This window comes from Mirounga angustirostris, unplaced genomic scaffold, assembly GCF_029215605.1.
Source record: "Mirounga angustirostris isolate CCGP_5_RB_7025 unplaced genomic scaffold, mMirAng1.0.hap1 SCAF_5, whole genome shotgun sequence".
NCBI classification, from domain to species: domain Eukaryota; kingdom Metazoa; phylum Chordata; class Mammalia; order Carnivora; family Phocidae; genus Mirounga; species Mirounga angustirostris.
Window position 1 is genome coordinate 95,910,109 of NW_026991713.1, and position 27,090 is coordinate 95,937,198.

General features: G+C 51.6%; 1 protein-coding gene across 1 annotated transcript; it reads right to left on the bottom strand.

Annotated features, from left to right (window-relative positions):
- CLSTN3 (calsyntenin 3) lies at positions 1–27,053 on the bottom strand. The gene is made up of 18 exons (XM_045873926.3): positions 26,622–27,053; positions 24,119–24,241; positions 23,474–23,669; positions 21,605–21,813; positions 21,184–21,333; positions 20,769–20,954; positions 20,056–20,337; positions 19,143–19,255; positions 16,452–16,614; positions 15,417–15,473; positions 14,554–14,711; positions 14,272–14,420; positions 9,826–10,052; positions 9,351–9,521; positions 8,383–8,528; positions 8,042–8,177; positions 1,476–1,678; positions 1–1,230 (listed from the first exon to the last, which is right to left on the bottom strand). The coding sequence occupies exons 1-18, from the start codon at positions 26,683–26,685 to the stop codon at positions 1,090–1,092; spliced, it is 2,874 nt and encodes a 957-aa protein (XP_045729882.1). The 5' UTR covers positions 26,686–27,053; the 3' UTR covers positions 1–1,089.
- Between the last annotated feature and the right edge of the window lie 37 nt (positions 27,054–27,090).

A 27,090-nucleotide genomic window follows, 5' to 3' on the forward strand; every position in this document is an offset into this window, starting at 1 on the left:
AGATGGGGAGGGACTGAAAGTGTCTTCCCCGAAGCCCAGGCATCCGGGGCATTCGGACTCATCTATCCTTTTCCAGGGGGTGCTGAAGGAAGAAGGCAGTGGGTCCAACAGTATCACATCCCAGTGGCCTGCATTCTGGAGGTTACCTGGGGGGTGCTTTGACAGCCCTGTGCCCTCACTTTGGCCCTGCTCAGAAACCTGAACGGGCCCTGAGCCCGGAGAAGCTGCCACCTACGCAGCACCCACACAGGATCAGGCAGGCAGGAGGCAGCTCACAGAGCTTTTTCTGGTTGTTTTATTTGAAAACCCTAGGGTGCATCCCCTCCCTCACCACACCCATCCCCCTACCCTCACCCCAGGACATGACGATGCCACACACACACACACACGAGGCTGTGAGCTGCACACAGAACACAGGGGCTGCGCTCACAGTGACATGAAAAAATATACATTATATATAATACCTGGGTCCCCCCCCCGCCACTCCTCCTGCCATCCCCACAACCTAGCCACAGCCAGGTCACGCAGGATGGGGCAGGGGCTGTAGGACCTACGGCAAGGAGAAGAGGGGAAAGAGGACAGAAAAGGAAGGAGAATGGGCAAGGTAAAGAAGCAGGGGTCCCCGGAGTGAAATGGAAAGAGAGAGAGAGGAGGGAACAGAAGAGAAGCCGTGAAGGCCCAGCTGAGGGAGCCCCAGGGAAGGAAGGCCTCCATGGACAGGAGAGTAGGGAAGGGTTCCCTTCGATCCCACCCCTGGCCGCTAGTGAAGCCCCCACCCCCCATGCAGCACATGGCTGGTAGGGGAGAGACAGAGACCTGGGCAAGCTAAGGGGCCGCTGCCTTGGGGGCAGAGAAGGCAGCCAGAGTCTTCTGGGGAACAGGAGCCCAGAGGCACAGTAGGGAGGTGGGCTGGGGGCGCAGGGGGAGGCAGATCCCAGTGAGGACCACTGGGATTTGGGGATTAAAGGATGACTCATTCTGAAGAGCTCTCTCCCTCTTGGTCTCTTCTCTCAGAATGTCATTGTCTCTTTTCTGGGGGTGTCTCTGTCTCACCAGGGCAGAATTCTCTGTTCGGGGAGGGGTGTAGCCTTAGTAGCGGTGTGGAGGGGTCTCAATGATGCGTCTCTCGTTGCTGCTAGGGGAGTCCGCAGCCTCTGAGTCACTGCTGTCCTCGTCCTCCTGCGGGCCACCAGCAGCCCCCGCCACACAGGCCTGCCGATTCTGGTAGGACTGGATAAGGCAGAGGGCAGAGAGCACGGGGCTCAGGGGTCTGCACACACCTCAGTGGTCTGCACACACCCCAGAGCCTCTCCTGTGGGGACCACGCTCCCTCGGGCCCCTTACCCCACACCCTCTAGACCTTCCTCCTTCCCACTCACGGAGCTCAGCCTGAAGCTTTTTGCCCAGGGCCTGGCCATGCAGATGCTCCAGCTGAATCTTGACTGTGGACTTCCCCACTTCCCAGTGCCACTCACCTCCATGGGGTTCACAATAATGGTGAGCGCTGAGTCATCCCAGAAGAGGTCAGGGTCCTTGGGGTCACTGGAGGCCTCTGGAGGCCCGCTGGCCCCTGAGACACGGCGGTGAAGGGAGTGGATGCGCACGAGGCCCAAGATGACCATGAGCACCAGGAAACCCACACACACCACAATGATGAGAGTCGCCGCACTAGGGACCACTGCAGGGAGAGCGTGCAGTGTGAGGAGACTGGCCAGGCACACCTGCAGGGACTTGGCACAGCAGGGAGTGGGGGCTGGGGGTGTACCCGGGGGAAGAGGGAGTCCTGGAGTAAGAGAAGACAGGATTCCTGATGGCCCAGAAGGGAAGAATACCCATGCAAGCTGGAGGAGGACTAGCGCCCTATTGAGAAGAGCAGAAGAGAGGGAGGAAAGGGGGTAGAAGAGCTGCTAAGGCCAAAGGGACAGAGAGAGAGGGAAGGAGGTGTCCAAAGGGGGGCAAGGGCCAGGGGAGGAGAGCTCCCGGCCCAATGCTATCATGAGCAGCCCGATTCTCAGCAGACAGAGGGCAAGGATTGGAGCCTACCCAGGTTATTCTGCCTGTGCCTTCCCCAGGGGCCACTCAGCCTAAGAGGTGCCTGGTGCCCAGTGGGGTAAGGAGAGAGGCAGCCGCACAAGCTCAATGGTGCAAGAGGACAGACTGTCCTCCTGCATCGTAAGAGGAGAAGCAGGCCCCAAGCCTGGCCTGGCAGCCAGAAGGAGATGCTAGCGCCCAAGGCTGGGGGACAGGTCCCAGGCGCAAGGAGCAGCCCCTTCACTCACCCACCTGGACTGAGCTCATTCCTGCTCTGTGACACTTCCCTTCTCCCTGTGGGCTCAGGGCTCCTGGGCATCTGGGGGTCCTGCTCCTCCCAAATCTCCCCCTGAGGTATACCCACCTCCCCCTTGGCCCTGTCACGCCTCTGGCCCGGCAGCCTCACTTTGACGCCTAGGCTCCGGGGAGCGTGGAGCCTGAAGGGCAGTGAGACGGAGAAAGGTGCAAGCACTCGCACGCGGACCTTAGAGCTGAGGGTGGCAAAGCAGATGCGGACACACAAGCACATGCCCGGGAAGAGCATGTGGGCACACAGCCGGGTGACAGCCGCCACATCCCACACCCGAGCCAGGACTCTGCCGGCCTGCACCCCTGCCCGCACCAGCCCCCTGGCAGCCTGCGCGCACAGCAGGAGCAAAGGCATGCATCTGAGCGTCCCCAGCAGGGCAGAGCAGAGCCGTACGTGCAGCGTCCCCCAGCTCCCTACCAGCTGCGCGCACCCGGCAACCCCCTGGAGGAAGACACGAACGGCACAGACGCGCGGGCTGTGAGGGCCACAGAGCAAGCAGCCGTGAGCACAGCCCCAGCCCCCACCCCCCGCACACATACACACAGCACCCGAAGCAGGAGGAGGAGGCAAAGCAGGAGAGCCCACAGCCCCATGGACAGCACGTGGAGGTGACGATCCCACACACGTGTCCCCAGGCTGAGGGCCCGCAAAGGCAGCTGGGTCACTGCACCCCACTTGGGTGCACACCCCTGCTCACTGTTTGTGTGCACAGAGGGCTCCGTGAGGCCCAGAATCTGGGCAGTCCCGTGGCTAAGGGGGGGATTACATGTATGCATCCCATACACACACACAGCTCAGTCCCAAATTTACCCACAGACTTTAAGACTAACGTGTTGAGAAAGCAGAACATAAAGCAGCATAGAGCATGGGCACCGCACACACAGCCTGTTGCGCACCCCTCCTCCCCAGCCACCAGCTCCTGCAGACTGTCACAAGCTCCAGGGCCAACCAGGAGTGTGCAGACCGCCCTGCTGGAACAGGCACGCTAACCTCACAGCTCCCTGAGGCCACCCTGATGGCTCCCTGCCAAGTTGGTCCCCATCCTGACCCGACCCATAGCTCGCTTGGGGCCACTTGCCAGTGAGAGCTGATCCTGCTGAACAGGTCAGGCAGGCTCCCTGGGTACCAGCCCTAGGGCAGAGATGGCTAGTTCAGTATTTCTCCACTGCCTCGGGATGGAGAAGAAGGGACGAAGGGGACAGAGGTGCTTTTTCTGACCATCTGCAGGAAATAGTCCCTCCCAGGTCTCCATGTCAGTGGGTAAGATCCAGGAACAGTAATCCTGCCAGAGATGGCCCCTGTGGCTAAGCCCAGGCTCCAGAAGGAGTAGAGACCCTCCCCCAACTCGGAAAGCAGGCCATAGCAGGTAAACTTGCTCTAGGCACATAAGGATGACAAGCCAAAGTTTCTCGTTTGTGCCTTAATCAAATGCATTTGTTCTTCTGAGCCCCAAGCCTGATGAAGGAAATGACAAGTTGGTTGCCAGGAATAAGAAATGGCTCCAGGAAAGACAAAATGCAGACCCTGTATCTGCAGGCAAACAAGCAGAGTTAATTAATTTAAAATGAGCCTGGAAGCCAGTGAGATGGCAGGATTTTTAAATTAGCAACAGACAAAAATCAAGAGTTTATAAAAAGTGCATTCAACCTTTCTTGCTGCATTAGATTCAAGCAGTTAATTCTGGCCTTGAATGACCTGCATGGCCAGCATGAAGGGGTGTTTTATCAAATGGCCTTGCAAAACTTCTGGTTTCAGTTGGTTGTGAGGACACTGTTGAAAGCCCTGTCCACAGTCCTGCTTGGTGCCCCCTTTCTGAAGAGCTTTGGGAGAAACTTCTTTCTGCTCTCAGTCCCAGGACTTCTCTTGAAATACTGATTGGCTCTTATCATATGACTTTCATAAGTGCTCAGATTTCCTTTTGCTTAAGCTCAGAGTCCAAATTCTGGCCCACTCTAGCAACCACAAATATCTCAGAGTATGTATTTTATGAACGGACTTTATTCCCCACCTGCACCTTATTCTTCTTTCAGAATTGTCCTTTCCTGGGCGCCTGGGTGGCTCAGTTGGTTAAGCGACTGCCTTCGGCTCAGGTCATGATCCTGGAGTCCCGGGATTGAGTCCCACGTCAGGCTCCCTGCTCAGCAGGGAGTCTGCCTCTCTCTCTGACCCTCCCCCCTCTCATGCTCTCTCTATCTCATTCTCTCTCTCAAATAAATAAATAAAATCTTTAAAAAAAAAAAAAAGAATTGTCCTTTCCTTCCCACTCCTTAGTTCATTTTCCTTTTTTTTTTTTTTTTTTTTTAATGTAGGCTCCACGTCCAGCATGGAGCCCAACATGGGGTTTGAACTCACGACCCTGAGATCAAGACCTGAGCTGAGATCAAGAGTCGGACACTTAACCGACTGAGCCACCCAGGCGCCCCTATGCTTACCCTATTCACTGCAGGTCTTCCTGCAAAGCTTCAGAAACTTGTAAGAAACAAAGTAGGGAAACAGTTCCCAAACTTTGCTGCACATTGGAATCACTTGGGGATCTTTAAAAACCACCGATGCCTGGCTTCCACCTCCATTCTGATTTAACTAGTATGGGGCGTAAAGTAACCTAGGCACCAAGCGTTTTTACAGCTCCCCAGCCAATCCGACGTGTATCAGAATTCGGGATGACTAGATAAATATGGTCTTCATCGTCTTGCCTCGCCCTTCTGAGACAACCTCATACTCCCTAACCCCAAACACCCCAAACCAGCTGCCCACCCTCCATTCTCAAATTCTCATTCTCTCTCCTGCCCAGCCAAAATCCCTTCTATCCTTCAAGGTCCAAGCTCAAACTCTACCTGCGCCCCAAAACCTTCTCTGACTGTCCCAATTCACACGATCTCTCTTTTCTGGCACTCTTAGGAGTTTCAGAGAAATGAACCCCCATCCCACTGAAGGGGACTATGCCTCCTTCAGTTTCCCCCTGGCTGGAGCAATTTGAAATTGCAAAGCCATGACTCCGTAACACCACATTTGCAGTTGGGAGGGTTCCTGGACAGTCGGGAGGTGAGGGGAAGGAACACTGTGAAGAGTCAGAGACGGCATATGGAACGGGTTTTATGAAGTGGATCTCCTGGTACGCTCAGGAGACATCCATCACCAATGGTTTTAGGTGAGCTATGACTCCGCCTCCTACTTAAGCCAAAATAAGGGGAAAAGCAAATGCAAGCTGCCTCTCTCAATTGAAATCTCAGAGGCAAGTTTGGCTGGCCTAGACATCAGCTCAGAACAGTGGATGGGGAGGCTGGGTTTCACTCTGAGGAGGTGAAGCAAGGGCAACCCTCACACACCCTGGAGCACCCCCAGGCAGCTTCAGGGGATGAGGGGTGAGAAACATGGCCTGCCAGGCCAGCCACTGTGGGGCAACTGGCTGCTCAGGGCACAAAGCTCTGGGATAGTTACAACAGGGATTCCCTCCCCACAGAAAACAAAGATTGAGAATCTCACCAGGCCCAGGAGCAATGCCAGTCCAGATCTACTTTGAGCCTAACCTGAGTAGCAGGACCCAGTATCCAACCCAGATGAGGTTGAGTAGGATGATTCCCAAGGAAAGAACTGGACAAAGAGCTAGGGAATCATAAGGGGGTGGGGGTGGGGCAGCTGGCCCCAAGGGTCTTTTTAACAATAATGGGTTTAGCTTGCTCACAGGTCTCTAAAGATTGTGTGAAGTTTCTATGAACCCTTGCAACTTGGTTATGCATTATGCTCCCTCTTCACCCTACTTCCCTACTCCCTCCACCCCTACCTCCAACTGTTTTGTTATAGTGAGTAAAAACACTTAGAGAGGCCCCTGCAGGTGTTTTCGGAGAGAGCAAGGAAGAAGGAAGCCAGTCCCAGGGAAAGGGAACACAGGAGACTCTAGTGATGGCCACCACTTAAGGAGAGGAAACCAGATGGAATCCCTAGGGGTACCAGGGAGCTTGCCTCAGTCAAAAAAGCCCTAGGAAACCCTCAGGAGCTCCCCCAAATTATATGCAACTATAAAGTAATGAGAGAAAGAAAGAAAAAAAGAAGAAGGAAGGAAGGAAGGATTGAAGGAAAGAGGAAGGAAGGAAGGAAGGAAGGAAGGAAGGAAGGAAGGAAGGAAGGAAGGAAGGAAGGAAGAAAAAAAGAAGAAGAAAGAAAGAAAGAAAGAAAAGGGAAGGGAAGAAAGGAAAAGAAAAAAGAAAAGAAACGAATAGAAAAGAAAAGAAAAAGCAAGCACCAAACATAACTGGAGAAGGTATGGAAGTCAGTGGTTAGTGCACAGGCTCTGGAATCCTGCTGCCTAGATCTGAATCCTGGCCCTTATCACTTTCTAGCTGTGTGATCGTGGATAAAGTGCTTAACCTCTCTGGGCTTCCATTCCCTTGCCTTTTTTAAAGGGCATAATTCTAGTACCTATTTCGTTTGTTGTTTTTAAGGACTAAATGAGTTAGTATATGTAAAAGCCCACGAGCATGGTGCCTGGTACACATCTATGTGTTCACTATTAAATGTATTGATATGAGCTCTGTAACTTTCAATGTCATGTTTGGTGGCCATGGACTTCTTCCAAGGAAGCATTTTCAGAATTCCTTAGGGAATTGCCTTCAGAGCCCGTGATACACCTTTTGACTTTCTTCCAAAGTGACAAATCTGGGCCCTCTGAGAGTAGGTTGTATGTTTAAAAACTTCAAATGATATCCAGAGCCAAGTCTGACAAAAGTGGCTGATGAAACTGGGTAATACTGAAATGGGTCAACAGCAAGGTGTATCTAAAAAGTAATAAAAATAAATGCATCACATAAATTGACTTCGAAAGCAATTCTAAAAGGGATTCCAAAAATCATTTTCAGCATTGTCAGAAGCATGTTGCAGCTTTTAATAATGTGGAAGAAAATCATTTTATAATATTAGGTGTAAATACCAGGTTATAAAATAGTTTGATCCCAACTTTTTAAAAAAAAAAAAAATAGGCACAGAAAAAAACTGGAACATTAACAATGGCTTCTTCTCCGTGATGGCTGATTTTTCTTCTTTATACTTGTAGTTTCTAGTTTGTCTACAATTAAGCAACTCTTAAATTGGGAATTAAACTTTGCATCACTGGTAAAGGACCACGGCCAGGGAATAAGATTGCTCAGAAGGGCAGCTGTCCATCTAGATTTAGTACTCTGCCTAGTTGCACACTTTGTTCTAGAAAGACTTACGACTTTATAGATAGCACATAGTAATACATGTAATAGCCCCAACTTTCTCCTTGAGGATAGAAACTGTATTTATCATATAATTCTTTTATGTTCCTAATAGCACTTTAGGACAGTACTAGTACACAGTAGGTGCTTCATAAATACTTGATGGCTTCACTACAGAGGACCCCTAGGTCCAGGGCTAATTTGATATTGCTGGGGGCGGGCAGCAGGAACAACAAAGGCACCTAAATCCCATACCAACTTTATGATGCCGGGCATGAGCGTCCCTGGCAATGAATGACACAGGCTCATATTCTCCCTGAGGGAAAGTTAATGGTCCAGGGGGTTACAGGGATTGGCACAGAGTGGTCACTTAAGTCAGGAAGCTCAGGGAACAGAACCATAGCTCCACTAGCCTCCTCCCCTCTCAATGATGGAGGAGAAGAGGCCTGTGCCCAGCCTGCTCCCCGCCACCGCCCCGCCCTGCCTGGCCCCGCACGGTCTTACGTACTAGAGTTTCGGTGGGAGCTGGCCAGGCTGTGTCCGGCCATCTCAGGAGGGGGCTGGTGACCACGGTGCAGGAACTGCTGGGAGCTGAGCATGTGGCTGGGGTGGGCCACCCGGTTCATGCTATGCAGGACATTGACCTGGGGAGGGAGAGCTCAGTGGGCACCCGCTTCTCTGCAGGTCCCACTCCACTTCGTTAGAGCCCATCTGCTAACCCTGCCCCACAGCATCTCCTCTGCCACCACCAGGTGGCTCCTCCGTGCTTCGATGCCCACTCCCACCAACTATGGGGTCTCAGTCTGCTCCTGTGGGGGAGCTGGGGAGGGAAGGAGACTCTCTGAATACCTCCACGATGAATTCATTGCTGGAGTAACGACCATTCATTTCTGAGCAGGACAGCCGGAATTTCCTGGCATAGAGGGCAGCTCCGTGTCTTAGCCGATAATGAGCCTGCCTCAGGATCTCTTCGTACACAGTGATGCTCTCCACCCCTGCGGGAGGAGGAAGCAGCTCAGGGCAGGACCCTCTCTCTCAGACCAGCTGATGGCACACACAGCCCCAGCATGGACCAGTCCCACCTCCTCAGCAGGGGGATGACCTGAGTTCTCCTGAGAGATGTACCCCTCCACCCCCAGCCTGGCTTTGACTGACTGGGATAGAGTGACTGGGATCCATTTCCTGCTCTGCTCTTCTCTAAAAACTCTGTGGCTGAAGAGAAGGCAATAAGGACACCCTGCAAGACAGAGGGAGGAGGCAAGCAGGAGGGAAACAGAGAGAGTGGAAAATACAGAAGTCCTCGGTGAGGCTCTGGAAGGGAATGGAAATAGGAGGGAACCAGTTATGATGATCTTCTCCTCCCTTATGGAGGGTCCTTCAGAGAACAGCAGGCTTCCTTCGAAGCTACCAAGTCATTACCACTATTCATTAAGATATGGGCACATGAGTTAAAGCTCTGATGTGTACAAGAGATCGGAGAGGTGGAAGACATAGAGAAGATAGCTAGGACCAAACAGCTGGAGGACTGAAAGCTCATCAGGGAAGACTGAGCCACAGGGGGAGTGAAACCAGGAACAGAGGGGAGCCAGGGTGTAGAGAGAAGCAGGGAGAAAGAACCACTTGGGAGCCCAAATGCCAGCACAGCCCTTCTGGGGGCAATCTGGAAGCCAGAGGAGCTTCCCCAGGCTGGCAAGGTGCAAGATGGCACTTGGTCACGTCCCTAGGCCTGGAGGGAGGACCCTCTGGAATTCCCAGAGACTTGATCGTGGGGAGGGGCGCACACAGAGAAAAAAGACAGGCTCTCAGTCCCCACTGACCGGCAATGGTGAGGTAGGCGGACGTGTTGGTGAGCTCCAGCCCTCGCTGCTGCAAGGATGCCATGTCCAGGAGCAGGCTTTCCCGCTCGGGGTCTAGGTCATCCCCCACCAGGGAAATCTCACAGCCATCCAGGTTATGCACGATCTCATCTGACATGCGTGTGTCTGTGACTGGATGGGAGAGAGTCAGCATACGGGTCACAGCCAAAGGACCCACCTCGTGGCCATTCGTCCTCCCCTTCCAGGCTCAGCCCCTAAGAGCAGTCAGCATCATCATTTTCAAAAACGCCATTACCCCATACTTTCCTCACACCCACAGGCCTCCTCCTGGCTCTATGTCCTCATGTAAATGGTTCTAGGCAAGCAAATGCAGGATGAAGTCACTCGCATTTCTAGCCCCAGATTTTCTCCCTCCCTCTGGTTCCAGACATGGGCCGTTTCTCAGGATGACATCACTCCCTGGAGTCATCCTTACCTGTGCCCTGCCAACTCTCATCCTTTTTGACTTCCACCTGGTGAGAAATGGAGCAAGTGATTTGAAGATCCGGGAACAAAGGGATCCCCTCAGGTCCCTCAAAATCCACAGCTGGGCGGGCAAAATGAGCAGTGCCACTTAGCAGGATCTGGGGGGCATCAGGCTGAAGAACCACCACGTAGCCCTCCACTTCGGGGATGGAGACACAGGATTCTTCACTGAAGCACCTATACAACAAGAGGGGAGGGAGGCAACTTGTGACCCTAACATCTCCTCCCCTATGATCCATACTCTGTTTCACCCCTCCGGGCCTCCATCTCTACAACAGAGCACCCCATGTCAGGGAGAGGGAGGGGAAGAGAGAGGGATAGTTTCTCTGCCGCAGCATCACTACCCCTTCGTAGCAAAGCTGGAGGGGAGATAGCCTTTCCTGGGAGGATGCCACTTCGGGAAAGGGTCAGGGACAGATCAGGCGACCCTGACCTGCAGGGAAGAGAACATCATCAATGCCCTAATCCAAGATTATGGAACATCTATCAAACTTCATTCTACAAAGTGAACCTACAAAAATGTTTATACACATATACAGTTCTTTACTCAGGGGATTTAAATTAAAACATGTTCAGTAAAATATCTAGAAGATACATGTCCAAAAAAACAGCAAAAGTGGAGGGCAGGGATATGGTGGGGGAGCCTATCCAAGGATGTCCTTCTCCTTGGTGTGTCTTCCATTCATTCCCTTCAATATCAGAGAAACCTACTTTGGTAGGTAAGCTAATGTGACAATCTTAGACCTGCTTCCATGGTCCCAAGAAGCCTCACTGACCCTGGCACCAGGAGAGACTCCCTAAAGCACTCAGCCAGGCCAATCAACCCACAGCACAGCTGCTCAGGAAGATGTTCCCAGAGTCACCTCCAGCCCCATGCTTTGCCAATCAATAAGAATGGCACCTCACCTTCTCATCACACTTGCTAGTTTCTGAAGCATTTGTGCATATTATTTCATTCAACCTTATTTCAGCACTGTGGACTCAGGATAAGAAACCAAAGATGATCAAGCATCTTGGTCACACAAGAACTATGTGTCCAAAGTCAAGGCTTAAACCTACTCTTCTTATTCCAAGGTCACACTCTTTCCACTGAACCACGGCCACTATTTGGGGCCTGGGTTTGCACCAGTCAAATTTATTTATAAAGAAGTACCCCTTGAACAAGCATCCTTCACAAGGGAGTTGGTAACTCAGAAGCAGGGCCTATGGTCCATATGCTTGTGCTAACTGAGGGCGTATTACTGAGTGTGCCCGGCTTGACCATGGGAGCAGAAAGGGGAAGGGGTAACCTCAGCAGATACGATGAACTCAGAGCCTCTGACGTTACCAATGTCCACAACCTGTGGGGCTTAAGAATCTGCACGGTCATTCCAAGGGGCCCAGGTCAAAGCCTCTTGGAAACCGACGTCAGCTGACCCTGAAAACACAGGCTCCAACAGACATCCCCACTGCAGTGAGCAGTCCAAAGGAGACCCAAGGGGCAACAGGGGGCCGGCCCTGACCCGAAGGCACTGATGATCTGGTCAAGAGCTTAGATATGACACACAACCTCAAAACAATGGCAAATGTAGTCACCATCATGTAAGCGGAACGAACCAAAACCCCTGAGAGTTTAGAGAGGGAGAGGTTATTTCTGGCTAGGATGGGACTGGGGCATTTGGCAAGGGAGGACAGAAATAGTCAAAAGAAGCAGTCACTTAGCTGCCTTTGAGGGAGGGTAGGACTTCACCAGGCAGAAGGTAGAGCCTTGACTGGATGGTGAGGAGTGTACCAAGGGGAATAGAGAACATGAGGCAGGAAAGCTGGGGTCAGATGGTTGAGGGCTTTGAGTGCAGTTTTTGAGCACTAGCCAAGAGGAGGCCATTGATATCTTCTACATCAGAGAAATATGAGGATGAAAATTCTGATTTATGACCACTACTAACATAGCCTCTGGTGAAGGGTGAACTGAAGTTAGAATACTAGAGATGGGTCAACTCATTAGGAGGTTATGGCAATAGGCCAGGTGAGAGAGATAATCAGAGCCAGGGCTGGAGTCCTAACAGCAGAAATGGGAAAAAAGGAGACAGATTCCCCGACACCCAGCACAGACAGGATCAGGGTGACCTGGCAACTGATGGGGCATGGAGAACAGACAGGGAGAAATCTGAGATGACTCAGAGGTCTCAAGCTTGAGTGATTGCAAGGGCAGAGAGAGACACCATCACAAAAATAGACTTCAGGGGGAGGGGTTAGTCTGGGTATCAAAGGTCATCATTTCATCTTCAGCTCATCTGTTTGAGGTGCTGGCAGAACTTCTAGATAGAGGTTATAGCAAGGTATAGGTAGAGTCAAGGGCTAAGGGAAAAGGACAAAGTTAGACAAAAAGATGTGGTAGCCATTTATTCAGAGGTTAATGCCACAAACTCGGTGGGCTTTCCAAAAAAAAGAGAGGGAAAAAACCTTAGGGAAAATCTGCATTGACAAAATACTTGCATAAATCTGGCTCTAAATGGACAGAGCTCCAAGAACTGAACTTGGGAACCTTGGGAAGCCACATGGACTAGGGCAAGGCTATGTATCAGAGATCAGGAGGTACTGTTAGGTACCTGCCTCTCTCTCTTTCACAGTTGCACATGCGCGCACGCGCGCGCGCGCGCGCGCACACACACACACACACACACAGCTCTCTATTTTCTCCAATGACCTCAAGGATGTATTAGGTTAGCACTAACCCCACGGTAGCCCCATAAATGGAAAAATGAGAGCTCTCTTTCTTGACCTCATACGGAAAACAACAAGACCACTGCCCCCTACTAAAAGACCAAAGTCAGGTTGCCAGCCCTTGGATAAGCCTCTCCCCCGGGCCTGAAAGAGGTAGGAGGAATTCAGATGAATCCATCAACACAGAGGATGTCAACTCCTCCTTGCAGAGTTCCATCCTAAGCCAAAAGACAGTGCTGTCCCTTCTGACATGGCTCCTGAGTCACGTGAAGGGCATGAGGCAATTGCTTGGTCTCTGGTGAGTTAAACCCTATATAACTGCATGACTGCCCTTCAACAACTAGAGTTCCAGCTAGAACATGGAGGGGGGGGCATGCTCAGCTCTGGTCTGTGCCCACGTGACCCCAGCTACCTGTGGCCTTCAGCTCTATACTGTGACCACACCACAGGCTAGAAGCATGATTCCCAAAATCGGCTGCCCGGCCTTCCAGAGCTCTAATTGTGAGATCTGATAATCATGCCCAGTCACTCTGTAGGGCTCAGAGCTCTCTCCTCCCCCGTCTCTAAACCCACCATTCCCAGGAGAGGGACAAGCCAAAGATGTTTATCTTCATATCGCTTATGGAGAAACTGAGGCAGAGCAGGGGTATGCTTGTTCAGGAATCCTGACTCCTACATTGTGTAATCCACCCACTAGATGGCAGTATCTCCTAAAAACTGCCCCACAAACACTAGGGGTGAAAATGCCTGCATGTAACAGCCAACATTGGTGCAACAGGCATTCTGCTAAGCTTTTGATCTGGATTGTATCATTTAGCTCTCATAACAATTCTGTGAGTTAGATTCTATTGTTATCCCTGCTTTACAACATTTGCTCAATGTGAAAAGCTAGTCGGTAATACACTCTATGTCCATAAATATTATGATTTCGTTACCTCTCAATTAATCTGTATTTTTAAACACCTAATATACTTAAACCTTGAAATAATGTAAATTTTTCTTTTAAAGAATTAAAATTATTTGCTTAGAATTCAAAGGTTAGCAAACTTTCTGTGAAGGGTCAGACAGTAAATATTTTTGGCTTTTTGGGCCATACAGACTGTGTCCCAACTACTCAGCTCTGCCATCATAGTGTGAAGTAATATGCAAATGAATGGGAATGGCTGTGTTCTAATAAAACTTTATTTACAAAAACAGGCAGCAGGCCAGATTTGGCCCCAGGGCCATTGGTTGCCAACCCCCAGATTTAGATCATCTTATTTGACTTTGCAAGAACTTGATGAATCAAGACTAAAACAGGTGAAACAACTAGAGCTATTTGCTCAAGGTCATCCAGGCAATTAGTATTGAGTCAGAATTAATGTCAGATCTCCCAGCTCCCAATCCAGTACCCTGTCCATCCCACTTTACATATCAACATAGAGGCACAGAGAAAATTAAAACCCCAAAGTCCTGGAAGGGTGGTTGGCAGAAAGAGTAATGAATCCATTGTTTAACCCTTGAGTCTAGTCCAGGCTCTTCTACAAACATTGCTATGTCAACTGAGCAGGTAGGTCAGTTTGTCTCTGGGGGCCCAATCTCCCCATCCATACAGTGAGGGAGGTGTGCCTAGCCCTGGGTGACCTCTAAAGCCAAGGAGTTCTGACACCGTCTGGCTCTGCTCTGTGATTTGACCGCCCCACCCAACACTCACTTGACTGCAGTGGTGAGGCGCAGGGGCCTGACGCCAGGCGTGGCAAAGCGCAGAGTGTTCATGTAAGCCACATGCTGCAGGGCATGGTTGAAGGTCTCCACATCATCCCCCTCCAGGGTGAGCAGGGACTGCGAGGGGTTCACGTGGACCTGGGCCCCAGACACAGACAGCTGAGAGCAGGACCGGGAGGCAGGAGAGGAAGGGAGCAGAGGAGGAGAGGTGGGCAGGGTTCCGGGGCAGGGGGCATGCCCGGAAGGACAGGGCTAGAGGAAGGGGCTATACCTTCATGCCTTTGCCCAGGCTCTCGAAATCCCTATAGTCCAGCCCCTCCCGGCATGCATAGAGGCACTCGATGACCTCGCGGCTCTCCAGGCGGCCTGAGCGCACGCTGAAACCAGCCAGGTAGCCGTGGAAGTAGTGGTGGATTGGCAAGGGGTCTCCTAGGGCAGGAACACAGGGGCGAATGGGAGGTGAGAGTGGGTGAAGGGAGAGGCGGCTGGAGCAGGAAAAGGGGCACAGAGGAGGGGCAGAAGGCTGGAGAAAGAGCATGAGAAGGAGAAATGTGGAAATGAAAAAGAAAGAAGAGACCAGGAAATGAGGCTGGGGGAGACTGGAGAAAGCAGAAAGGAAGACCAAAGAGGGAATAAATCCAAGGAGAGGAGAAGGGTGAAAACCAAAAGCAACAGAAATGAGAAAAGCTCCCAGGAGAGGGAGGAAGGACAGGAGTGGGACCAAAGGGAGGAAAGAGGAGCCAGTGGAGGAAAAGAAGGCGAGAGGGCGTGGTCACAGGTCATGCAAGGGGACCCAGGGGGACGTGCGGAGCTTCGCAGATGCCCAGATCTCCCTGTGTGGGACCACCGCCTGCCTCCCACAATCCGATCCACTACGTAGAAAGCCAGCAAGAGAACTCCTCCACTTCCTTCTGTGGGCAGGAAGGGACACCCAGGATGCCACCAAGCTCCATCTGGCCTTACCTCTCCAAAGGAGCCCTGCCTTGCAGTAGTTCATGGAGGCTCTGCCCCTGGTGGCATGGGCAGCAGTAACTATGAGGCTGGCTGGGATTTGGGGTTGGGATGGAATCAGGAGCACAGCACAGAAAGCTAAGGTGAGAGCTCTCTGGTCTCCAGTTCTTATGCACAGAGTACCTTGTGTGGTGTCTGTACTGTTGTCTCCTCCCTTTTCCTTCTCTTTGTTCTTTTCCTCTGGAGGAAAAAAAAAAAGTGGCAATGAGTTTAGGGTTGTGGGGACAGATTGGCAGCAAGGAAGAAGAGGTCTTCCCTGCTCTGTCCCAACCTGGGTAGGACTGGCAACCTGTCCACCGATGTCACATCTCAATCTCTCTGGCCTCTGCTAGAGACCAACCCCCAACTATGTTGCTGAGAAAACACAAACATTCTTTGCCTTCCCCAATTCTCTACTTCAGTCCCCTGCTTGTTCTTTCAGAGAATTTACTACAATTTACCATTTGTATATGACTGCTTAGTTTTTAAAAATCTACCTCTCCGACTAAAATGTAACCTCAAAGAAGGCAAAGATTTTGTTCCATCTTATACTCCATTGTATCCTCAGAACTAAGCAGAATGGCAGAGCCTTACCTGGTATTTAACAAATATTTGTTGAATAAATAAGGGAAAAGAAAAGCAGAGTCATGTTACTAATATTCGCAACAAGGGGGGGAAAGATCAAGAAGCAGCAAATGGCAGACTGTCTCTTTTAAAGAGTGCAACAGAAAACAAAAGCTTTTGTAGATAGCCCTCAATGGGTAAGACACACACACACACACACACAGGCACACACGTGCACACATGCTCCCAGAAGGAAAAAAAATGAAAGAAGTAGCTTAAGGAAAATTGATGACTCTCTGAAATATTACTGACCTCCAGCAAGGGAATGTACTGTGGAAATCATCCCTTTGGTGGAACAATGTGGGCACTGGCCAGAGTTATACAAAGAGAGATTCCGGTGCTGCCTGAGGTGATGACTGGTTGAATAGGTTGCAAATGGCGGGGAGGGGGTTCTGGGGGTTTTGTGGTCTCCTCCACTGGAGATCTCTCTGAGTCATCCCGCCCAACTGCAGGGTGATGCATGAAGTCAAGCTGCCCTTTCTCCTTCACCAATAATCCTAAGCCACTAGAGGTTCCAACCTTCAGTGTCTTCACTGAGAAGCTCAGGGGACTTACCAGTCCAGCAGGCCCCAATCATGAGAGCAGGTTCCCTTCGGGGTGGGTGGATGAGACCATTGTCATGGATGAGGGCAGGGTCAAACGAGATGCCATCGGCATAAAGTGTGACTGTGGGGAACTCCAGGTTCAAAGCATAGTGGTGCCACTCATCATCACAGACCTGGGGGTGGTGGGCAGCATAAGGGCAAGAACCCTCAGTTACTTTATCTTCAGGGAACTAACACAAGGTACTGCCCCTTCTCCTGGGAGACAGGGTACAGTCCCTCATATTCCCAGCTCTATCAGCAGGGCTTACTAGTGAATTGCTGCCTACCCAGCTCAAGAAATAACATCCCTGCCCAAAATTTATCAGGCACCAAGTAAGTACCTAAAATTCCATTTTTCAGGCAAATCTCTAAAACTATAAATATTCCTAAGAGGAGGACCACACTATTTTATGAATAAATTCTTCCCCAAAAATGTATGTATGTATGTATGTATGTATGCACTGGAAGGTCTAGAGAAGTTTGTAACCAAACAGTAAAACAAAGAGGCTCCCCTTGGAGGTTTCTCCTAGGGTCAGTCAAGAGGGAGGTGGGGGATAGTCACAGGAATCAGGGGGTAGAGAGTTCTCTGCCTTATCAGCTTCTAAGTGCTGGAATGCCTCTCAAGATTCAACCTAGACCCTTTTCCCTTTTCTCTCTATATGCTCTTCCTAGGAGTTACTTCATCTGTTCCCATGGGTTCAGATATTTATGCCAGTAACTCCAGAATCTACATCTCCAGTGCAGAGCTCTCCTTTGAATGCTGGGCTTTCCACCTGGATGTCTCACAGGTCTCTCAAATTTAATATGTGTAAGATGGAAGTCCATACCCCTTCCCAATCCCCTCACTTCTCCCTGGGGCAGCATAAATGCTCCACTGTTCATCCAGTTGCTCAAATGGATGACCTACAGGATACCTTTGATCCTTCTCTTTCCCTCGCCTTCCACATCCAATCCATCAGCAGTGCTGTTGATCCTAGGTCCAAACAGAGCTAAAAGCTGTGGGTTTCTGTGCAGTTCTCTACATTGCCATGCATCAGTCAAGACCTCAACCTTTACTGTGGCAACAGCCTTATCTGGGTCCTTCCATTTTTATGTCCCTTCAATACATTCTTCCCATAGTTGCCAAGGGTATCGTCTTAAAATGTAAATCTGATCAGATCAGCTCCCTGATTTGAACCCTTCAAAAGGCTTCCTGCCTCTCATAGGAAATATCTAAACAAACCCCAGCGGACAAACTCCACTGTACAACCTGATCACTGCCCATTTCTCCAACTTCATGTCCAGTCTTTCCCCCTTGTTCACTGTATTCTAACCCCTCTGGCCTTCTTCCCATGCTTGGAACATGCTGAGCGCTTTCTTGCCTCAGGGCCTTTGCATCAGTTCTTCCCTCTGCCTAAAACACTTTCTTCTCACCCATTTCTCATCCTTTAGAACAAAACTTAAATTTCACCTCAATTAGGCCTTCCCTGAACATCTGATCTAAGGTGAATTCCTCTCTCTTTGCCTTCCCCCATTCTCTACTTCAGTCCCCTGCTTGTTCTTTCAGAGAATTTACTACAATTTACCATTTGTATATGACTTCTTAGTTTTTAAAAATCTACCTCTCCAACTAAAATGTAAGCTCAAAGAAGGCAAAGATTTTGTTCCATCTAATACTCCATTGTATCCTCAGAACCAAGCAGAATGGCAGAGCCTTGCCTGGTATTTAACAAATATTTGTTGAATAAATAAGGGAAAAGAAAAGCAGAGTCATGTTACTAATATTCACAACAAGGGGGGAAAGATCAAGAAGCAGCAAATGGCAGACTGTCTCTTTTAAAGAGTGCCACAGAAAGCAAAAGCTTTTGTAGATAGCCCTCAATTATCCAATTTGTGGATTCTCTAGACCCTTCCTTTCCTTTTCTCTTTCTTCCACTTCCTGCCTTTTTTCAGCTATTTGCTTACTCGACACTCCACTGGGGCTTACAAGAAAAATAAAAGGAGATGGGAACTCAAATTAGTCCCCACTGGTCCTCGTGGTCAGCTTAGAGAATGAATAAAGCACAGGCTGCAACTGTCAGCTCAAGAAAGGATTTTACAATTTTTTTGTCTATCCTTCATAATCAGAGACTAGTACTGAGAATTAACACTTCTTCTGACTTATAAGGTCTATCACATCATTTAATCCTGCAATACCCCTGGGATATACAATTCCTATTATTCCCATTTAATAGGCCAAGAAACAGAGATTTAGACATACCAAGGAAGATTTCATGGCTAGTGAGTTGCCCTGGCCAGACTCAAACCCAATCTGCATACCTCAGAATTACTTACTTTCTGGCTTACAACATGCTAACTGCTTGGGAGTCAGAGATATGTACTGTTAAAGTTCTAGGTAATAAAGGGATGAAATAAAACAAGGGAGAAAAGATGTTTGGTTGGGTATGATGTTAGTAGTAATGTGTTCCCAATTTCCTTTTAATCCCAGAGTGCTTTCTGCAGGACACAAGCCTTGGAAAAGGAGAACAAGAGAACCTGGGAGCGGAATGGTCAGGAACTGAAAGTGGAGCATGAAGCGGGCACAGAACAACCCAGAAAATGCCAACCCCTGCCCCAGGACCCTCCTTTCCTGGAAGTAAGTTATACCCACCCAGCTCTCCCAGGAGCCTGGCACTGGCCTCACCTGCTCCAGCTTCCAGAGGAACTTGACTGGGCGGGCACTCTCCAGCAGAGGCCAGTAGAGAAAGGCAATTCTACAGCCATGGACGGTCAGTGAGTAGTGAGAGAAGCCGTCCTCTGAGGGGGAGAGGATGGAGATAGGGGTCAAACACAGGGCCTGAGGCAAGAACAGGTTCAAAGCACCAGAGAGAGGATGTGGGATTCTCATTACTCTCTCAGGTGCTCTCTCCCCACCCCGTATTCCCTAGAGTCTCCTCCCTTTCTTTCCCTCTGACACACACAGAGTCCAGTCCAAGTGATCACTAGGGTTTCTCGAGCATTCTGATTGGCCAAGGTGCAACACTGGCCAGCCTGCTCCCACCCAGATTTCTACTGGTCCTTTGGTTGATGAAAACTCCATGGGTGACAACCCTTTTCAGGTCCAGAAAAGTGAGCTTGGAGAAGTGGCAGAAATGAAAGGTCTGGACAAGACTGAGCCAAGAGGGACTGTGCCACTGCAGTCCAGGGAAGGGGGGGCTTGGAAATGGAGCCAACTAGCCCTTCAAAGAGGAGGATAGGAGGGTGGTGGGAGAGAAAGAATGGGGTACACCACTATCCAGGCTTTTCCATTCCAGTGGACAGGCTTAATGGGAGTAGACTGGGGGGCAGCCTACCACATGGTGGGATGCAGGGGCATTGGGTGATTGCAGGTGAGAAGGGCAGCGAGTGGTCCCATTGCACTCTGAGAGCAGTAGGGTCTCAACCTGTTATGCAGGCAGTGAGTCACACAATTTCAGGAAGCATCAAACCTAACACTGCCATATTACAAATGAAGAGAGAGGAAGTGACCTGTCCACAGCCACAAACTGGGCAGTGACAGAGGCAGGATAAGAAGCCAGTTTCCTCACTCTCAGACGAGTGCCCTGGGGAAGGCTCACCATTCTGGACAGTGTTACACACGATGGTTTCCTCTTCCTTCTTGCCCTTGTTGGGTGTGACACCATGCTTCATCCAAAAGGACAGAGTAAAATGGTCACTGAGGCTGTCCTGGGGTCCAGAGCCCAGCCCAGCTGTGCCACCCAGGGGCACCTGCACAGCTTGGGTGCCATTGAACCAGTAGATAAGGCTGCTGTCCTGGCTGTAGTGCACCGAGAGTCCCGCTGTCCAGTTGGCATTGGGGCCGGGCATGGGCAACAGATCTACCTCCCCAGTGGCAGCACCTACAGAAGCCCCAGAAGGCACAAGTGTCAGAGCTGAGAGGCAGCAGATGGGGAAACAGGAAGCAGCCAGGCCAAGAGTGACTGAAGGAGAGAGATTTCCCACAGCTAGTCTCATGGCCTCTTCTGGCCTTTCAAAGACACCAGAGGGTGGACCTCTCTTCTAGGAATGGCTCTCCAATTAACTCATGCTCCAGCTCTTCATCTCTCCCTACCATTGTTCCACAACGTACCTGGCGATGGTCCTGTGCTAGGATCATGGGTCTTTGCAAACGACATATTGATTTGCTTTGGGGGCCACAGAGTTAACCACATGCTATAACCTCTGTAGATATATACCCCTGTGGGTGGGCAAGGGAAGGTGTAAGGCAGAGTCTTAGGGAAGAGGCAGAGGAAGGTCAGGGAGTGGTCTGGAAAGGGGAGGGCACACCCACCACAGAGTTTCCGCAGGGCCCGCTCTGAGTAGTTGTCACGGTCACAGCCCTTGGCCACATGGCTGGTCTGTAGCTCTATGGTGGCCTGAATATTCCAGAGAGGTTCATCACAGGTCTCCAGGCGGATACCAGGGAACAAAGCCAAGCTCCCTGCACCTGGTGCATATTCAATCCTTTTGTTCCAGCCTGCATAGGGGAAAGGGAGAGGGTAGTGGAGAGAGAAGAGAGGAAGGCAGCCCCTCTTAACCATTCTGCTCTTGTCATGTCCCCTGACATTCTTGGGTAGACAGCCAGGGTAGACAGCTGCAAGCCTGCCCCCAAATATCTCTCCCCTGTACGATAGTCAGAAGGGACAAGAAGGGAGACCAAGGGGAAAGATGATTCACAAGATGAGTCACAGAGTGGAGCTCCTCACCTTGCCAGCTGGGTTTACAGGTAGGCTTCACCTGGATCTCCACCTCGGCATCATCTGCTGCCCGTTTCTTCCCACAGTCATAAGCCGTCACCGTGAACTTGTAGAGCCTCTCACCACTGTACTGCAGCTTCTCCGTGTTCTCAATGTTTCCTGGGATGGGTGTGGGGGGAGACAAAGAGGGTAAGGAGCACTAGAGAAAGCCTAGGGGGCAAGGTGAAGACTCATGAGTCTATTGGGCAACAGGTGAATTAGGCAGCAGGAAGCTGGGAAGGAGGTATCTGGGGGGAAAAGGCTCTACATTGGGAAGGAGGTTATGGAATGAGGATCTGAGGGGCACAAGTGGAGAGCTCAGCCCCGGGGTGTTCTGATGGATGTGGGTGTACAGGGCTGGGCAGCTGGGGCGGGCGGGGGATGGACACACCGTCATTGTCGATGAGGAAGGGGGTGTTGGGTGTGAGGATCTCATAGTAGCAGATCTGGCTGTACTGGGGGGAGCAGTCACCATCGATGGCTTCCACCCTCAGGATGCGGTCGTACAGCTTCCCCTCAGTTACCGCAGCACGGTACAGCCGCTCCACAAACACGGGGGCAAACTCATTTACATCGTTGACTCGCACATGCACAGTCGCCCTGCATGTACCAGAGCAGGAGGGGGGACAAGGAAGAGTCAGCCAGCCTCGAAACACAAAGAGAGGCACAAGGAGGAACGCAGACAGGGAGTCAGAGCAGACAGGAGCCCGTGTGTCCTAAGCCTAAGGCCATGGACATGCTCATCCCCGCCCCCAGGACAGCAGGCCCCACAAGGAAGGGGTGACTGATAGAAGGGGTAAGGAACAACCCCAGGGGACACCAGCAGCTGACTTGGAGGCTCCTGTACAAAATGCTATAGGTTGGGTGCCAAGACACGGGGTAAAACAGAATTTTATATCCAGCCGGCTGTTCTTCCACAATAATCAAATCCAATGGGATAATCAAGGAAGACACAGAGTAAAAGCCAAATTAAAACCAACCAAGAGATGGGGTGCCTGGTTGGCTCAGTCAGTGGAGTACCCAACTCTTGGTCTCAAGGTTGTGAGTTCAAGCCCCCATTGGGTGTAGAAATTACCAAAAAATAAAAATCCTTATGGGGCACCTGAATGGCGCAGTCAGTTGAGTGGCCGACTCTTGGTTTTGGCTCAGGTCCTGATCTCAGGGGCCTGAGATCGAGCCCCACATTGGGCTCCCCACTCAGCACAGAGTCTGCTTGAGTTTCCCTCTCCCTCTCCCTCTGCCCCTCCCAGCCGCGAGCTCATGCGCGCTCTCCCGCTCTCTCTCTCAAATAAATAAGTCCTTAAAAAAAATAAAAATAAAAATAAAATCTTTAAGACCAACCAGGAGAAGGGAAGTGGTATTTATATAAAAGCCGTAAGTCATCTGATATGAGCGCAAGAGGAGTGCTGCCTTTTGTGCATCCGTGTGCAATGTACATGTCAGGTGTGCCCCCCCCCGCCCATACTCAGGCCCCATGAGGCAAGCAGCCCTGGGGCTCTGCCCTTCGTACTGAGCCCTGCCCCTCACCAAGATCTAGGCACCCAGGTCCCAGAGGCAGGGTCCTATCTCCAAATGGAAAACTGAATCACAAGGAGCGGTGTATCACCACAGCCTCTTAGCAGCCCAGGAACCCTGACTGCCAATCTTTCTCCCATTCTCAGATGAGAAGTTAGCTGGACACAGTCATAAGATTCTCAGGCCCCGGCTTCATTCATGCTGGAGCCCTCTCCTGCCCACCCTCACCTAGCGCTGGGCATGAGTATACCATGTGTGTGAGTATGTGCACACTGCAGACTGGTGGGGCAGGTGGAAGGAATCCGGATGTGTGCTGAGGTGCTCATTGTCCTTCTCATTACGCTCCTCATCATCATAACTCCCATGTACTGAGCCTTTCCCATGTATCAGGCACTGTGGTGCACGCTTTTTACATAAACCATCTCCTTTACCCTTCACAGCAACCTAGAGAAATAGGGATCATCATGTTCCCCATTTTACAGAGAAGAAAAGCAGATCAAGAAAGGCTAAGGAAGTCACCCAAGGTCTTAAGATGCAGAACCAGGACTGGATCCCATAAGTTCTACTACATGTTTCTATCACCTTGAGTGAAGGCTCCTGGAGGACACGGCCCCTGTCCCTGACCCCAATGAATAGAGAGGGGAGGGGGTAGGTAACAATGACAGCAAGGACAGAGGACAGTGAGGGGCTTAGGAAGAGGGAGGAGGACCTAGCAGCAGGGAGCAGGAGACAAGGGCTTCCTCACTTGTGGGACTTCTTGGTGTTGGCCCCGTCGGGGCCCTCGCCGCAGTCGTAAGCCTGGATGGTGAAGGTGTGCTCCTTCTGGGCTTCACAGTCTACTGGCTCCTTGGCCCGGATCAGCCCTTCTCCAGTTGCTTTGTCCAGAATCACAGCCTCAAAGGGCACCCCAGACCCATGGAGCCGGAAGCCACAGATCTCACCTGGTCCAGGGGGGAGGGAGGGATGAGACTCCTTGTCTTTTGCCACTTTCAGCATCTTCTTCCCAGCCTCAACCTCCCTGCCTCAGGTTCGGCTTCACCTCTCCTTCCAAACCCCAGCCCTTCTCTTGCATATGTGAAAATGTTAATTTGTTAATTATCAGACGTACAGCTCCAACACCAGCTTCCCGGAGCTGCAACCTCTCAGAGCTACTGGGTCTGAGATCTGACAAAATCTTGATGTGGTTAACCCCTGCCTGCCCACGTCCTTCTCTCTGGCTCCCTGTACTCAGCCACCATCCTTAAGCCTACTTCTACCACTTTGCCAAGACCTCTTCCCCACTTCCACTGCTCTCCCTCCGGGGACTTCCTCCCCTCTCCTCCCTTGCCCTCTGCCTTCCCAACCACTTTTCTCTGTCCTACTCACCTTGCCATCCCCCAACCCCAATCACCTGCATAGCGCAAGGGGGCATCCTTGTCCAAGGCAAAGAGTGGTGGGTTCAGCAGGACCGTGTTGTCATTCTCCATGACGATGCCTTGGTATTCTGCCTCGATCCATGGCTTGTGCTTGTTGGCTGACCCCCACCCAGGGAGAGGAGAGGAAGCACCTGTGAGCTGGGTCTCCACTCCCACACAACCCAGACACACACTCCAGCATTATCACCCTTTCCACCCGCTGCAGAAACACCTGCAGGAGGAAGGGCTGAGGACAAGAAATCAGCATTAAAAGAGTCAGAGGGTCTGCGAGAGGTCACACCCTTCTCCTACGGCAGGATTGGTAGTTTCCGTGGCAACAGCCTACCCTGGGGGAGGAGGGGGACCACTATCTCCCCTGGGAAACGTGGTCAGAGGTGAAGAATTTTCTTTAGGGATTTCAAGTGCTAGAGAGTGGAGACTGGAGATTCAGGGAGCAGTGGTGGGCCATCAGAAGGCCCTGGGAAAGGGAAGGCATAGATTAAGGGCAGAGTTGAGATTAGAAAAAGAAGATCTAGATGTTTCCTGAGATCCTGAGTGTTTACCCTCTCCACCGCCACCATCACCCCATTTCAGTCCTGATCCCTCCACTCTGCACTTCTCCCAGCCAAACCCCAACCTAAGTCCATTCATCCTAAGAGAAGGGAAAATATAGGACAGAAGGAGGGGGACAGAGAGGGGCAGGGATGGAGTAGAGGAATCAATGCCAAATGACTGGACCCAGCACAGCCGACATCCTAAGGGATTATTGAACTGGCCTAGAAACAGGACAAATCCCCTCCCTGCTTCTCATCCCTACACCCAAGAGAGCACACTCATAGCCAGCACATCTCTGTGTCCCCCATAAGACCACCAAACCCCACACTCCCTGAACCCCACTTTTTATACAGACTCATGACTTAGTCCTCCTTCCTGCCTACCCCACCCCTCTTCCCTTCAACCACCAGCCAACCAGGAGGGATGCGGGACTCACTCAGCCTCTAGATTTCCCCATCTCCTGCCACACTCAGCTCACTCAATTGTGTCTCCTCCCCAGGACCGACCTCCCATTAGCCTGGGGAGGGGCTACGGGGAAGGCACAGTGTTTTCCCTTCCCCTCTAAACCACCCCCCACCCCAACTGCCACTGCTTGCTCTATCTAATCCCACCATGCCAACCACCAAGCTCCCAAAGCACATTCATGACGGCCTGTCAGTGGAACATGGGTGGAGGAAGACATATCATCAAAGGGAAACTGAGTCACCAAAAGGAAACATGCCCAGTATGTGACGGTGAATAAAAAATCCCGATTTCCTATCTTTCCTCCAATCACACCACTAAAAGCCTTCTGGTACCCGAATGCCTGCTCCTTTCTTGCAGATGACCACCAAAACCCCCTTCTCTAATGGCAGAGGAGAAAGCCACAAGATGGTGCTCAGAAAGCAAGCACAGGAAGTGGCAGGAGGCTAAGAAGCTGGGCTGAGGTCGGAGACTGAGGTGAGGAATTACAGCCTGAAGATGAAGGGGCTGCAGAGCAGCAAGGCCAATGTTGGGCACCTTCTCCACAGCTTGCCCCCAGGTCTCTCTGTTCCTCTCCTCTTGGCCACAGACTCTCCATGTGTTCACTTCCTTCACTCACTCCTGGCTCCCTGCCCTTCCTTCCTTGACTTTCCCTTCCCCCTCTCCTCACCTGTTCTTCTTGATTCCCCTTTCAATCTTCTTTCTTCCCCCCCCCCCCGCCTCCACCTTTACCCTCTTTACCCTCCTTCTCATCCCCCTCCCACGCCTCATCTCCCTTGTCCTTCTCAGCTTTCCCTCTCACCACTCATTTAGCACCCCCCCACACACACACACCCACTTCTCCCCTTACCTGCCTTTCTCCACCTACCTGAGCCCTCTTCCCCCAACCCCTCTCTCCCTGCCCCCTCCACCCTGGTCCCTGTGCTGGCCTCACCCAGCTGAATTTCTCTGCTGTCTGCCAGAGAGGGCAGCTCTGGTAACCCTCAGCCCAGCTGTATGCAGGATATGGATGCAGAGGAACACGCCAAAACATACGTGCTCCGAATTGCTGAGCTGCAAGGAACTGCTTCTCCCCAGGATGGGATGGAGATGAACCAGATGGATCTGCCACACACCCTGAGTGGGGCACACCCCAGTGAACACAGAGAACCATCCAGAGATGTCTGTCACCCTTCAGGGGCAAGTCCTTCTGAGACCTGAGATTTCTCCCGCAGGCAAAACTGGAGGATGGGGAGACAGAGACCCCAGGATGGAAATGAGGACCATATGGGAGCCAGAGAAGCACTGGGTAGAAACAGCCCAGAGAGGATGATGTGGGGAAGGGGATGTGAGGGAGAGGAGGGGGCAGCTCTCAGAAAACGGATGGGAAGAACCCACACCTGTCATTTGCCAGAGAGCTTCAACAGCCCCTGCTCACCCCTACCCCCACATGGCTCTGCCAGATACCCCTCTTTCAGTGCCCCCTCCCCCCACCTCACTCACCTTTGTTACAGGAGCTGGAGGGGAGCAGGGAGGCCAGCAAGAGGGGCAACAGCAGAAGGGTCATGGTGTGGTGTGGGCAGGGCTCGGCAGGGCCGGGCGATTGCTCTCCCCCAGGAGCCTCCAGCCGGCTGATTCCACCTTGGGGGAGGGATGCAGGGTCTCTCCAAGGAGGGGAGGGAAGATAGTGGGCCGCAGGGCAGGGAGAGGAAAGAGCCTGCCGCCCACACTAGTCCATAGAGCAGACCTAATCAGACCCCAACCTGGGTGGCTGAGGTGGGGGACTTGCAGTGGCTTCTCGTTCGCTCTCGAGCCGGGCGTCCTCACTCTCTCGCTCATTCCCACCCCATCCCCGCTACTGCAGGATGACGTCAGCACGGCCAGGCGAGGACTGATGGGGCCGCTGGCCAATCGGGTGGCTGGGGGGGCCAGGTGCTGCGGGGGGGGTGGGGAGGGAGCCAATGGGCCTGGG

Bases quoted from the DNA above. Each gene is read 5' to 3' on its own strand.
- CLSTN3 (XM_045873926.3), bottom strand. From the start codon at position 26,685: ATGACCCTTCTGCTGTTGCCCCTCTTGCTGGCCTCCCTGCTCCCCTCC. The intron at 21,814-23,473 runs GTGAGGAAGCCC...TGGTACATGCAG, and splicing joins AACACCAAGAAGTCCCACAA to GGCGACTGTGCATGTGCGAG. The intron at 10,053-14,271 runs GTGAGTGTTGGG...CTTGTTGTATAG, and splicing joins CGCCTCACCACTGCAGTCAA to GTGCTTCAGTGAAGAATCCT.